Here is a 14,266-nt window from a genome sequence, read left to right on the forward strand (position 1 = left end):
CGTACGGTAGGTTGATCGGTTTGGGGCTCACGGAGACAGCAGGGGTCTCTTGGAGACCGCCCGACTCTCCCCAGTGGCTCAGCCCCCTCCTCTGCTGGCTCTGGGTGGGGGATCGCACCCACCCCGCAGGTGACATGTAAAGCCGCAAGGTCCAGGCAGCACAAGGAGCTATAGTGCGGGAGAGGCCAGCCAGTCTGGAGACCGGCTTTCCAGCCACAGTGGGCAGCCAGCTTGTGAAGGACATTCTGCCTATGTCCGAGCAGCCGCTGGACGGCCTCACCAGGCAGGGCCCCCTCTCAGCGGCTGGGGCGGGGGCTGCCCTGCTGGGGCTTCTATAAAGAACCAAGGCTGGGAAACTCGGGACCAAACCATACCCACGAACCTGCTGCTGGCAGAAGGAAGGAAGAAGCTGGGTGTCCAGCTGCAGCTGACCCGGCCCGGCCCTGGACTTACTGTTTGCGCAGGACACCCCCTGGTGGTCATCTCGGGCTGTGCGGACGCTCAGGTTCCAGTCCCCAGAGCTCTGCTTGGACCAGGCCTGGCTCCTGGGAAGAATCAGGAGCTGTACCTCCCAGCCCCGCCCCCCCACTGCTCAGCCTCTGTTCTCTGGCCTGGGAGCCCGACATCTCTCCTGCAGGGTGGGGCCGGGACAGGTCTGAGCCACCCCAGCAAGCTCCCCCCATGAAGCAGCCTGCCCCTACCCTGCTGTGAGACCTCCCTCCCCTCCCCCTCCCCTGCCTGCAGGCCAGCAGCTGGCACAGTGGACCCCAGCTGGGAGAGACCCCTCCCCAGCCTCCACCACGCAGCTGGCACAGAGGACCCCAGCTGGGAGAGACCCCTCCCCAGCCTCCACCACGCAGCTGGCAACCTGCTCTACCTCCCCCTTCTCCTCTGGAAATCCTCCAGCTACTGTGCACAGTGGGAAAAACACATTTTATTTTATTTATTTGAGAGGTGAAGAGGTCTTCCACCCGCTGGTTCACTCCCCAAATGGCCACAATGGCCGGAGCTGGGATGATCCAAAACCAGGAGCCAGGAGCTTCTTCCAGGTCTCCCACGTGGGTACAGCAGCTCAAGTACTTGGGCCATCTTCTACTGCTTTCACAGGACATAAGCAGAGAGCTGGATTGAAAGTGGAGCAGCCAGGACACAAACCAGTGCCCAAATGGGATGCTGGCGCCGCAGGCAGAAGCTTAGCCCACTGCACCACCGCGCCAGCCCGGAAAAGCACTTTGAGGTGGAAGAGGTCTGCTTCCCCAGACGCTGGTTTCCAGAATGAACCCAGAGTCGAGCAGCCCGGTCTCCCCTCACCGGCCTCCTAGGGCTAGGCCGGCTCCTACTCAGCCCTCAGCAAATGTCCCCCAGGCACGCAGGGCTGGAGCTGGGGGGAGTCCAGGGTGTTAGAACAGAAGTTAAAGAAGGAAAGATGGGGGACATGACATGTGGGTGCTGCAGGGAAAACCCTGCGGGGGCGAGCAGCCACCCTGCGCCCCAGGGACCCTGCGCCTGGTCCACAGCTCCTGGGCCTGTGGGGCCAGCCCAGCCGTCCCCGCACGCCCTCCCACACAGGCAGCCGTGTGATTCCTCTCCCCTTCCCAGGAAAAGTGTCCTTGGACGGCGCTGTGTGGGGCAGCTCTGGGGGAGGGGGAGGGGCTTACGGAGGCCCAGCCACGGCAGGGGGAGTGAGGGCTTCAGCAGGAAGGGCTGGGAGATTTCCCAGGCCCCACGGAGCCAGAGGGCAGAGGGGAAACCACAGCCCGGGGAGGGGCAGGAGGGACCCCAGGCAGCAGCCTCAGGGCCACAGCCCCACCACAGGGCCCCCTGAGCCTCAAGTCCCGTCAGCGCCCACGCCTTGTGAGCACAGGTGCCCTCGGCTAAGATCTCCAGGAAGAGGCGCACAAAAGGGGGTGGTCCTCAAGCCCCGCCCAGACTGGCCTCATTTGAATATTCGATTAGGGTGCCACACCCTGCCCTGTGAAGGGCTGCTCTCCACCGAGGGTGGGGCGAGTGTGGCCACTGCACTGACTCTTGCTCCCTGTGCGCCCTTCGTGCGTGGAGACAGCAATCTGGAACGGGCCTGGCCCCAGACCACGCTGCCCGCAACACCCACACCTGCACCTGAGGAGGGGCAGCAGGTGCCTCCTGGGGGTCCGCAGGGTGGAGGAGAGCAGCCCGGCAGCGGCCACCTGACTAACAGGGCCCAGGGCCGGCGGGGCAGCCGAGGGGTCAAGGCTCTGCCTGAAACTGCGTCCCACATCGGAGTGCCTGGCTTGCAGGAGTCCAGCTCCCTGCTAACGCCCGGGAGGCAGCAGGGGACAGACACGTGCACACGTTTGCAGGAAGCTCCAGGGGCAGGCGCTGTGACACGGTGGGCTAAGCTGCTGCTTACGGGGCCGGTGCTGTGGCGTAGTGGGCTGAGCCTCCATCTGGTGCCGGTTCGAGTCCCGCTGCTCCTCTTCCAATCCAGCTCTCTGCTATGGCCTGGGAAAGCAGTGGAAGATGGCCCAGCTGCTTGGCTTGGACTGGACTTCCTGCTGCGTGGAGACCACCCCCCCACAGTGGTTGTGCTGCCCCAGCTCCACGCTGGTCCTGGGTGAGGTCTCCAAGCCGTGTACTGCAGACCCTCGGCGGGGCCGCAGCCAGGACCCCAGCGGCACCTCCACTCCTGGTTCCCGGGGAGGCGTTCCGCTCACAGGCCCCTCCCCGGGAACATGCCCAGACTCACACAATGCACACGTGTGTGCACCCTCACAGACACGCAGTCACATGTGTGTGCACTCACTCACCTCCTGGCTCTAGCGTTTGGTTGCTGTGCGCTTTGTCACTCACTCAGACGCACGCCGTGAGTGCCCATACTCGGCCACACTTGCTGCCGTGCCTTCACCAACACTCAGAAACGGGAAGGAGCTGCCCCGCCCCTGCAGCCCCCAGGGCATAGCTGCCCCCTCCCCACGCTCCCTGCGCCTGGCCCAGGGCAGCAGCCTCTGGAGCTGACGACCCCTCCATCACTCCGCAGCGCAGTGGGAGCCACCGTGCATCCTGCGGCTGTGAGAGGCGTGTCCAGCTGCAGGGTGGGATACCCACAGGGCAGTGAGGCCCAGGGGCGGGACACAGCCCCCCCAGCACTCAGAGGTGAGAGGCAGTGCTCCCAGCCAGCCTGGCAGGTCGTCTGGGCTGTCAGCCTCCCTGGCCGGCCCCATGGAAGGAAAGGCTCCGCTGGACAGAGGGCTCAGGGCTCCTGGTCTTCGGCGTGCAGGGACACATCCCAGCAGGCTACAGCAGCAAGGGGGCTCTGGCCACTGTGGACACGGGAGTCACCGAGCCCAGGACCAGCAGGTGGCAGCTGCCCAGGCGGCTTCTTGTCTGGTTTCCTGGGGCGAATCCTCCCCAGGGCAGGCATCTATCCAGAAGAGCTAGAGGTAGAAGTCCCTGGGGGTACGAGGGCAGCGGCCCCCACGGTGTGGGTCCCCCCCCATCCCAGCCAGAAGAGGCCCAGGGCTGTCTCCACTGCCATCCCCTGGGGACTGGGGACCACCCACAGCTGACTCTGCCTGGTAGGCGGCAGACAAGGCTGTGCTCAATCAGACCCTGCCTTGTGGGGCCCGAGGGGCAAAGGTGGTGTCCCTAAAATGGGCGGGCGCCCACCAGAGGTCACCAGAGGTCGCCATGACCCTGTAGAAGCCTGCGGATCAGGCCAGGGAGAGGCCCTGGGGAGCCCAGAGCGGGGACGGGGCCAGAGGGACCCACAGGGCACCTGGGGAGACCACTCAGCCATGCCTGGGCCTGCAGGACAGACCCTGCACCCACAGCAGCCCCCGGCAGCTCCAGCAAGAGCCCGGAGGACCCCACATCACCACTCCCCAGCAGTGAGCAGGCTGAGGGGAGAGGCCAGAACGGAAAGGCCTCGGAGGCACAGGGTGAAGGGCACCGGGTCTGGGGTGCTGCCCCCCAGGGACATGCAGTGAGGGCAGCAGGAGGCCCGGGCCTGGGCGCTGACCGCTGAGCACGGCTGGGGAGGCCCTGGAGCCCTGGTGCGTCCCGGCAGAATTGTCCGAGTTAGGGGAAGTGTTTTGTAAAACCGTGGCAGGAAGGGCAGAGCAGCTCCTATCTAAGGTGGAAACCCCTGTTCCCGGAACTTCCACACCTTTCTAGAACCTTCCGTCTGGGGGCTCCTGGGAGAGGAGGCTGGCGATTGCCAGAGGGCAAACGAGCAGAAGCGGGAGAGTGAACCAGCAAGGCCTACGGCCTGTGCCGCGCCGAAACCTCCGCCACCTCCTGCAGGCTCCTGCCCCTTCCCCTCCACTGCCAAGCCCCTGGCTCGGGAGCTGTTGGGCAGGAAGCTAGAAATCCCCCATGCGGGGAAGCTGGGGGGCGGAGCTAAGGACAGCGAGGCTCGGATGCAGCCCGGGATTTTACACTGGCGTCCTGTCCACATCCCATAATCAACAGGTGGTCCTGGGCCCCAAGGAAAGCTCCCCCAGGAGACCCCTCCCTGCCCAGCACCACTGGGGCTGCCCTGCTGGTCTGTGCCCATCCCCGCCCCGCCCGACTCTGCCACCTCTTCTCTCGGGTCTGCTCTGCACCCAGGGCCCGCCCTCCCCGCCCGGCGCTCGGGACTGGGACGATGATGACGCCCGAGCCCGGCAGGTGGGAGGTTCTGCCCGGAGCAGCAGCTGTGGGCGGAGGCCTGGGCTTCCCTCCGCCCCTCGGGGTTCCCACACCTGTGCCACCTCTGGGAGGAAGTGTGGGGCAGTCCCCACGGCCGCCAGCTCACCGTGTGCTCACCTGGGACGGGCACCTGGCCGTCCAGGTGCCCAGGGCGGTGGTGACTCAGTGCCCGGTCACCGCAGCGCAGCAGGGGCCTGACGCCAGGCGCCAGACACACCCTGCAGGCCCGGCCCTGACTTCCTGACCAGCCACAGGTGGGACGCTGGGGGTGCCAGCCACAGCCCCGGGTGGGGGTCCGGGGTCCACGCCGACCTCCCACAGCTGCCATTGTTGGGGGTGTGAACTCCTGGCCCTCACTCACACCTGGGGGACGCCGAGGACACAGGGCGGGGCGGGGATCTCATTCCTGACGGGCAGAGGTAGTGGGGCTGGAGGGGTCGCACGTGGAGCAGGACAGGCGGCCTGAGGCAGGGCGCTGGGGCAGAGAGGAGCTGCCCTCAGACTCCAGGAGGCCACAGGACCGGCTCCCCGCCTGGGACCGGGTGACAGGCGAGGGCCCCCTTGGGGGCTGGCTGAGGTCAGGCCGTGGGTGACTGCGGTGGCGACGGCTTAGGTCCTTGCACCTGCAAGCTCCGAGTGCCTGTTTGTGAGCCCGCCAGAGCCAGCCCCCAGCCCATGGGTGGAGGGGCAGGGAGCTGGGGTTCGGAGGTCGAAGCTGACCGGGAGGAGGGCAGGACAGGGCCCTCGTGCAGTCGACCACCTGCAGCCCTGGCCTCCACGGAGCTCTGGCAACACAAGGCCAGGGCCAAACCTGTGGCAGCAGCCTAGCACTTCCTGTCTGTGCCCTTTCCCTTCGCTCTCTCCTCTAATCTGCTGCTTAGGACACGGGGGTGATGGCTGGAGCTCCAGCTACTGCTTTAGATAAAAGAGGACAGGACCACATCCCAGGTTCGGGCATGCCTGAGCTGGCAGCCAGGCAGACACAGGAGTGCCTGTCCTGCCCTCCTCCCGGTCAGTTCTCTGGGGACTGAATTAGGGCCACAGGAGGGACCGTCCCCCGGACTTGCTGTCAGGAAGGCAGCCGTGCAGCTGTGCTGCCCCCATGCTGACCCAGCGCAGGGGAGTGCTTGGTGTACAGACCGAGTGGACAGAGCAGCCAGCAGGGGCCCAGGACAGGCAGGGACAGCACTGCCACGGAAGGGGATCAGCTTCCATGCACCACACAAGTGCACACACATACACATATGCATGCACCAGGCACCCCCATATACGTGTTCGTGTGTATACACATGCGTGCAGACACATGCTTGTGCACATTCACACACACACATGTACACTGCAGGCACACAGCACACAAGCACGCACATATGTGTGCATACAAGGCACGCCCACACAAGCATTTCTATGTACACAGATGCATGCAGACACATGCACACACGTGCACACGTGTACACAGTCATGTACTCACACATGCATACACCCATGCATGCATTACACACAAGCACACTCACACATGCAAACCCACGTGCACACAAAAGCACACATGTGCATGCACACGCACCCACCTCCACACGTGGACATTCACACCCATGGACACACCCATGCAGCAGCACACACGTACAGGCATTTGCCCATGTGTACACACACATCACACGAGCACACCTCAGTCCTGGGTCTCCCTCCACACTGGCTGCCCTCTCCCAGACCACGGCCCTTCCTCTTCCTCCAGACCCGGTCCGGAAGCTGCCAGAGCCGCAAACCACAGCCCCAGGCTCAGAAAAGGAGAAGAGAGGACGGCGCAGGCCAGAGCCCGCTCCCACGGGCTCCGGGGAGGCTCCTGCACGGGTGCCTCTTCCCCCAACCAGGCGAGGGCGTGTCCCTGGTGCTCTCACCCAGCCTGGCTGCCTCCAGCCGGCCTCCGGCCTCCAGGGTGCCCACTGGGAGTTGCCAGGTGGTCTCTGGCCACCTGTACCTGAGGGTGGCCTCCAGCAGGCACAGATGGGACTGGAGAAGAGGGAGAGAGAGTCAGAGGGAGCCTGGCCAAGACCAGGGGCCCCATCGACCCCTACCCACTCACCCATGCGGCCGTGTCCAGCCCAGGCCAGCGCCAGCAGCTCAGGGGACTCCAGGGCCTACAAGCAGCACCTGCCAGGTGCCCCTCCCCCTCCCAGGCACAGCCTGCTGGGGGCTCCCCCCACCCATGTGATCCTCGCGCTTGCCCAGGGGACCCCAGCATGACCCAGGTGGTCACCACCTGCCCAGCACAAGGGTGCTCTTCCCTCTTGGGGCCATGAGTGACCAGAGCAGCAAGTCCCCTCCGCCTGGTGGACCTGGCGCTGGGGTCAAGGGGCTGTTCATTCCCGCCTCGTGCCCAGGCTCAAAGCCAGTGGCCCCAGGTGGAGGATGGGACTGAGGGAGGACGCCAGGGCCCTGGCTTCCAAGCCGAGAAACTGAAGCTGGGGCCTCCCCTTGCTCGGCTCACGCCGTGGGGAAGCTGTGCGTGAACCAGGAGTCCCTGTGCACAGGTGCAGCCGCGGGGAGGCCGGGAAGCACCGGCACTAAGAGTTGCCCACAGAGCCTGGGCCCAGCTTTCCAGCCCCAAAGCAGCTGCTGACAAAGAGGAGGCGGGCTGGTGTTGGGCCCTGCTGTCCCCGAAGCCCACAATGTGGGGCCTCTTGGGGTGGGGCCTCTGGGAGGCCCTGCCCTCATCCCCTGAAGGAGAAACCGTGCCCCTCACCGGACCCAGGGGCCGCCCCGGTGTTGGAGTGCCAGCCCCCAGAACTCCTCCAGTTTGTGCTGCACAAGGGCACGAAGGCCAGTGGAGGCCCCAGGTCAGCACCAGACGGCTTGACGCACTGGGCCTGGCACAGCCCGTGCGCCCCAAGGGCACAGACAGGCGTCTGTAGAGCAGGAGGGCCGGCCTAACACCTGCCCGCACTCCTGCCGTCCCCACTGCCCCAAGCCTTGTCAAAGCCCAGACAGCAGGGGGTGCCGCGGGCAAGTCTGGGCACCACCGGACAAGTGAGGGAGCCAGCTGTGGGGGGCACGAGAGCTACGGGGGGGGGGGGGCAGCCTGGGAGGGGGCCATGGGGTGGGGCAGCCAGGCTGGGGAGGGAGCATGGAGGGGTGGCCTGGCTGTGGGGAGCACGAGAGCTAGGGGGGGCAGCCTGGGAGGGGGCCATGGGGTGGGGCAGCCAGGCTGGGGAGGGAGCATGGAGGGGTGGCCTGGCTGTGGGGAGCACGAGAGCTACGGGGGGCAGCCTGGGAGGGGGGCGTGAGAGCTACGGGAGGGGGGTGGCCTGGCTGGGGGGGATGCGGGGCGTGGAGACAGGCTGGCTCTGGGGGGGTTGTGAGAGCTACAGGGGCAGCCCATGGGGCTACAAGGGGAGGAGCCAGTCAGAGCTGGGACAGGCGAGAAGGCCTGAGCTGCCTGACGGGAGGTTCACAGCCACCTCCGGCTACCTCATTCAGCACGGGCATCTCCACACTCTCCCCAGCCCCCTCTCTCCCTCCAGAAGTTCTATTTTTTCAGATTTATTTAGTTATCTGAAAGGCAGAGTTAGAGACAGAGGTCTTCCAGCCACTGGTTCACTCCCCAAACAACAGCCCTGCCCAGGCCGAAGCCAGGAGCTTCTTCCGGGTCTCCCTCGTTGATCCAAGCACTCGGGCCATCTTCCGCTGCTCTCCCAGGTGCAGCGGCAGGAGCCGGCTCGGAAGCGGAGCAGCCAGACTGGAACCAGCGCCCACACGGGATGCCAGTGCAGCAGGCGGTGGCTTCTCCAGCTACACCGCAGTGCCTGTCCCTCTCCACCACCGCCGCAGCTCCTGAAGCCTCTCGTCTTCCCAAACTGAAGCTCCGTCCCCGTGACACCGACACCCGAGGCCCCTCCAGGAAGCCCCTGGCGTCCCCCCTTCTGGCTCAGCCTTGAGCCATGGCGTCCTGTGGGGTTTGTCCCTTGGTGTCGTCGGGTCACTCGGCAGTATCTTCAAGGCTCCGTGTTGCGGTGTGGACCAGGAGTTCTCATCTCCAAGTCCCGACACTGCTCCCCGGCTGGCACGGCCACGGCCACGGCCACGCTTCCTTCAGTCACACAGAACACTCGACGCTGCAGCTGCCGGGGCCGGCCCCGTGGCGCCGCAGGAGTGAGTCAGCAGCCACCAGTCCCGGCCGCCCCACTGCCGTCCAGCTCCTGGCCGATGCACCTGGAAGACAGTGGAAAGCAGCCCAAATGCTTGGGTCCCTCCCCCACTGTGGGAGACCCGCAAGAAGCTCCTGGATCCTGGCTTTAGCCATTTGGGGAGTGAATCAGCAGATGGGAAATCTCTCTCTCTAACTCTGCCTTTCAAATAATTTTTTTTTTTTTGACAGGCAGAGTGGACAGTGAGAGAGAGAGACAGAGAGAAAGGTCTTCCTTTGCCGTTGGTTCACCCTCCAATGGCCACTGTGGCCGGCGCTGCGCTGATCCGAAGGCAGGAGCCAGGTGCTTTTCCTGGTCTCCCATGGGGTGCAGGGCCCAAGCACCTGGGCCATCCTCCACTGCACTCCCGGGCCACAGCAGAGAGCTGGCCTGGAAGAGGGGCAACCGGGACAGAATCCGGCGCCCCGACCGGGACTAGAACCCGGCGTGCCGGCGCCACAAGGCGGAGGATTAGCCTAGTGAGCCGCGGCGCTGGCCTCAAATAAATATTTTTTAAAAACTGGAGCTGCCATGAAAAACCTAGAAATTTAAAACTTTGAGTCCCTCTGCGTCCAGCGTCTGCATCTCACAATGATGATCGCCTTTCCTTTTCTGTTTAATGAGAGAGAGAGAGAGAGAGAGAGAGAGAGAGAGAGTCCATCCACTGAAGATCACTCCCTCAGTGGCTGCAACAGCCAGGGCTGGGCCAGTCTGATGCCAGAAACCAGGAGCTCTGTGCAGGTGTCCCACGTGGGTGCCGGGGCCCAGGCACTCGGGCCGTCCACTGCTGCTTTCTGGACCGGAAGTGGTGTAGCGGGGACTCTAACTGGCGCCCATCTGGGATGCCAGCACCGCAGGAGGCGGCTGAACCCTGACCCCACTGAGCTCGCATGCAAGTCACCCGCCCCCCCTGGGCCAGTGTTTCTGTGGGCCAACTACTGGAGGTGCCGGCTGGAGGCCACCGGGGCCAGTCCCAGCAGTCAGGCAGGAGCAGCCGCCTGGAGTGGCCTCGCTGCTGCAGGGGGCTCCGGGGAACCTGACGTCCAGTCTGGCCTCAGGTCACTCAAGTGGGCAGAGGGGCGGAGTCGGAGCACAAGGGGCAGAAAGGCGGGAGCAGGGCGCTCCTGGGGCTGGGGGATGCCTCACACGGGGGCCGCAGCCGGTGCTGGGGCAGCTGGGCAGCACCGCTCCCGCCGGGGTCCCTCCTGGGCGCCACAGGCACCAGCTCTGGTCCCGGTGACACCCCCTTGTCCTGAGCCGTTCCGAGAATGAGCAGCAGGCCGAGGGGTTGCCCCAAGCCCTGCAGCTCCTCGAGGCGCTGGCAGGAACTGCAGGGAGTGGGCGCCAGGCTCCTCCTGCCCCCCTCCCCCGCCTTCCCGCAGAAGAGCTAGGAGCACATTGTGTCCACGAGGTGCAAAATCCACCTCTGACCCGTGAGCCCGAGAACCTGGTTCCAGGCCTGACTGGTGCCCGGGGCCCCAAAACCTGACCTCCAGACGTTGGGGGTCAGGAGGCTGGATGGAGCAGAGTGTGGCTGGGGATGCGTGCCCTGGTGCTCGCCTTCAGCAGGCTGGGGAGCACGCGGAAGCCCCAGAAGATCGCCCTTCTTGGGCCCCCCCCCCCGGGGTGTCTGGAGGGGACCAACCCCGTCGGGATGCCTGGAAGAGCCCCCCACCGTCTCTGCGGGCAGAGCTCAGGCACAGGGATCCAGAGCTGCCTTCGGCCTTAACTTTGGAGTCCGTGACCTCCTTCGCAAGGACGCCCAGACCCCACGAAGCTGGGACCCAACGCTGACTCCGGCCAGCGCCCAGCCTCACCCCGCGTCCTTCCTGCGGGGGCCCGCACGCCGTTTCCGCGCTCGCAGCCTACAGGGCTCCCTCCGGATCGGGGCGGGGGCGGGGTCAGCTCCAGCCCCGGGAGCCCCCGACCCCCGTCTCCTTCCTGCACACGACCCGCTCGGGTCCTTTCCTAGGTCGGTCGCGAGGCATCTGCGGGGCAGGGGACGCCGGCACGTGGTGCCCGCTGGCGACAAGACGACGGGTGGCCTTGGGTGGCGGGGACCGAGGGGCGAGGGGCCGGGGTCCGGCGTTGCGGGCGCGGGGCGGGCAGTGCGCAGGAGCTCGCTCGCCCCGCCCCAGCGGCGAGGCCCCGCCCACCGAGCGGCGAGGCCCCGCCCCGCCGGGTTGCTAGGGGAAGTGACGTCACAGCACGATGGCGGCGGTTCCTTTAGGCAGCTGAAGGGGGATTTAGGCCCGGAAGATCCGAGTCCATCCGCGGCGGGGAGAGGGCGAGCTGGGCCGGCACGGGCCGGAGCAGGGGCGGCGGCGCTCGAACTGTCCCATCCGCCCCGTATTGAGGCGCTGGGAGCGGTGGAGCGGCCGGAAAGCTATGGTGAAAGCGGGGCCGTGAGGGGGGCGGAGCCGGAGCCGGACCCGCAGTAGCGGCAGCAGCGGCGCCGCCTCCGGAGCTCAGACCCAGGAAGCGGCCGGGAGGGCAGGGGCGAGCGGGCCGCCGCCATGGAGCTGAGAGTCGGGAACAGGTACCGGCTGGGCCGGAAGATCGGCAGCGGCTCCTTCGGAGACATCTATCTCGGTGAGGCCCCGCGAGCCGCCGCCGCCCCTCCCCCCGGCCGCCCCTTCCCGCGGGGGACCCGCACCCCGCAGCTGTCCGAGGCCGGGCGGCCGCGGAAGGCGGGGGCGAGGGCTCAGGAGCCGCCGGATCGTGGCCAGAAACCATCGGCCGCTCGGCGGACAGCGGGGTCTGGGGGTGGGCAGGACGTGGGGGGGGTCAGCGAGGCCTAGGGGGAGGGGACAGCGGCGCCTGGGGATGGGCCGGGCCGGGGGCGCAGTGGCACCGAGCAGTGGGACGAGGTCCGGTGAGGAGGGGGCTGGACAGCAGGATCGGGGGCGCGGGGCCTCCGGGAGGGGGTGCCGCCGGGTCTAGGGGTCTCCGGGCCTGGGGGCGGGCAGGGCCTGGAGCAGGCAGGGGGCAGGGCCGGGCGGCAGCGTCCTCCGCTGGCCTGAGGTCGCCGCCGTCAACAAAGGCCACTGTCCCCCGTCTGCGGTGGGTCTGGCGCCTGCTGGGGCACCCGCATCCCCGCACTGCACACGTGTGGGCGAAATGTCAGCATGACCTGCGTGCTGGGGGCGGTGGGGGGGTCCCTGTCAGAAACGGCTCCTGGTGGCTTCCGCTGGCCCCCTTGCAGGTAACTGACCGGCCGCGGGCCCTGTGGGCCGCCCCTCCCCCCCGCGCACGCACACACACGCGCGCACACGACACCTTAGTCCCCAGTAGGAGGGCGGAAAGTGTTGTCTGGGCCGGGACGCGCCCCGCAGCCATTTCCGGGACCTGTGGGCCCTCGTCCGTGCCCAGGTGTGGGCCCCGGCAGAGGCCAGTGACGGGTCGGGAGGCGCACGGTGCGGGATTTCCCGGGAGCTTGGTTCCGCGGTGGAATCCCGTTCCTGAGTGACTCCGAAGCCCGGGCCGGCAGGTGCACTTGCTGTGAAGGGCGGGTGAACAGGCCCTGCCTCTGTCCTGCGCTCCGGCCGTCGAGGGCGGAGGTGGTCGTGAGGACCTCTGGGGCCTGGGTGCTTCCAGGCCGCGTGGATGTCTGAACCTGAGTTTCTCCCTTAATAGCCTGCTGAGTAAAACATGCTTCAGAGGCATTTTAAATATTTATTCTAAGTAGTCTGCCAGCTGCGCGCTCAGCAGTGCCGGGAGCCGGAGTGCCGGGTAAATGGAAGTAGTTGGCTTATTTATAGAACAATGGATTTTTGGCAAAAGTTTTAACCTCAGGATTTGGGATCTACACCGAAAAGCCAGCCCATCAAGCACCCTTCCGTGGGCATCAAAAGGGGAGGCTTTGACACTTTGTTCTGCGGCCTGAGACGGCTTTGTGCTGTCAGAGGTGGGTTCAGCCAGTCCAGTCGTGGCACGGTGGTCACCAGGCGACTCACGGACACGGGAGCTTCCTGTGGAGTGGAAGCCCAGTGAGGCGCCGTCCTCGGCTACCCCGCTGTGCTGGCTGGGCACGCCGTGGCACTGCGTACAGTCCGGCTCCAGAGGCCGCTGCCTCTCACATGGGCTGTGGCCCGCATCCCTCAGGGCACGACCCGTCTTCCTCCAGCAGCGTTGGCGCTGGGCCCACGGCTGACCCTCTGAGGACAGGCTGTGCAGGCTGGTCGTGCCTGTGTCGGACTTGAGGTGTCGCGACCCCTTCTCGTGTGGCGTGAGTGCCCTTGACCCTGCCCTCCTGCTTTGAGCTCCTACCTGGCATTTCGTGTGCTTCCAGGTGTTTGGAGCTGGAAGGAGGGAAGGCAGGGGCGGGGTGGGGCCAGCACCCTAGGGCTATTTGCCAAATGCCTGGGCTCCGGAAAGTGTATGTGCTGGGTTTGGGCCGCTAAGAAATTCAATGTCAGTTGTCAGTCTCAGCCTGCCGCATCCAGAAGTCTCTTCAGAAGGGCAAGCTGGCAAGGTGTGGCAGCCCGCACACCTGTGGAGTGGCGCTGGTGTGGGCCGTGGCTGTGTGCCCCCTGCGCTGGCACTGTGGTGGCCGTGTATGTCACCATGTGCTGGAGGTGGGGGGTGTCCAAGGCAGTGGAAACCCCTTTCACTCCTACACACTTGCTAGCCTCTGAAAACAGAGGACGTGTTCCTAGTGTGGACCGTGTGTTCCCAGCCTGGCATCCCAGGGAAGAGGCCGCGCAGGCTGGCGGGGCCCGGCACGGCTGAGCCTCTGTCCTCCGTCGCGTTGGTCTCCAGAGGCAGGCGGTGGGAGCTGAGTGCCGGGAGGGGGGCCCTCGCCGGCGGCTGGCGTTGGTCTCCATCCTGGGGAGGGGCCCTGAGCAGCCTCTTTTGGTTTTCACATTTCCCCCGGCTCAGCTGTCTCTGGAGCGGCACCGCGCGGGGTGTGTAGCACGCAGAACCCCACAGTGCTGGCGGCCTGGAGAGGAGAGGAGTTCCCGATTCTTCTTCCGGCATCGCCCCTGTGCCGTGTGGAGGGCCGGGGCGTCTGTGTCCCTCGGAAGTGGGCTTCCCTGAGTGCTGGTAGGAGAAGCCACAGTTCTGCCTGGGCCACCTGGCTGACAGGTGCCCTGTGAGATGACCGTTGCCCAGCTGCTCCGAGGCGGGTCCCTGTTGCCTTGTTGTTGGGACAGCGACATCCTGGCTGGCAGTGCAGAGTCCTTCCCCGCCCAGGGACGGGCTCCTGCTTCTGGGCTAGGCTCACTGGGTTCTCCCTCTGCTGTCTGCGCGCCCTGAGGGGTGCGCTTTTCTCTTCTAGGACCCACAGCAGCCTGTGTCCACATAGTGACTGACCCTCTTAGAGCAGGATTGCGGAGCTGCCGCTGCCCGCCCCGCTTTGGGCTTGGTCTGAATCTGGAACCGAGCTCAGCGACACCTGTCACACACTGGTCCTTCCG

The 14,266-nt window shown here is 66.1% G+C and overlaps 1 protein-coding gene across 5 annotated transcripts in view; it reads left to right on the top strand.

Moving 5' to 3' along the window:
• Window positions 1–11,031: 11,031 nt before the first annotated feature.
• CSNK1D (casein kinase 1 delta) overlaps window positions 11,032–14,266 on the top strand; it is a 30,493-nt gene continuing 27,258 nt past the window's right edge. For all 5 annotated transcript variants that reach the window (XM_089318547.1, XM_051838859.3, XM_070060091.1 and 2 more), the window contains exon 1: window positions 11,032–11,438. In XM_089318547.1, the coding sequence (XP_089174673.1) occupies window positions 11,363–11,438 (76 nt within the window). In that variant the 5' untranslated portion in view covers window positions 11,032–11,362. The remainder of the gene's footprint in view (window positions 11,439–14,266) is intronic.

This window comes from Oryctolagus cuniculus, chromosome 17, assembly GCF_051225735.1.
Source record: "Oryctolagus cuniculus isolate XC-2025 breed Fujian yellow rabbit chromosome 17, ASM5122573v1, whole genome shotgun sequence".
NCBI classification, from domain to species: domain Eukaryota; kingdom Metazoa; phylum Chordata; class Mammalia; order Lagomorpha; family Leporidae; genus Oryctolagus; species Oryctolagus cuniculus.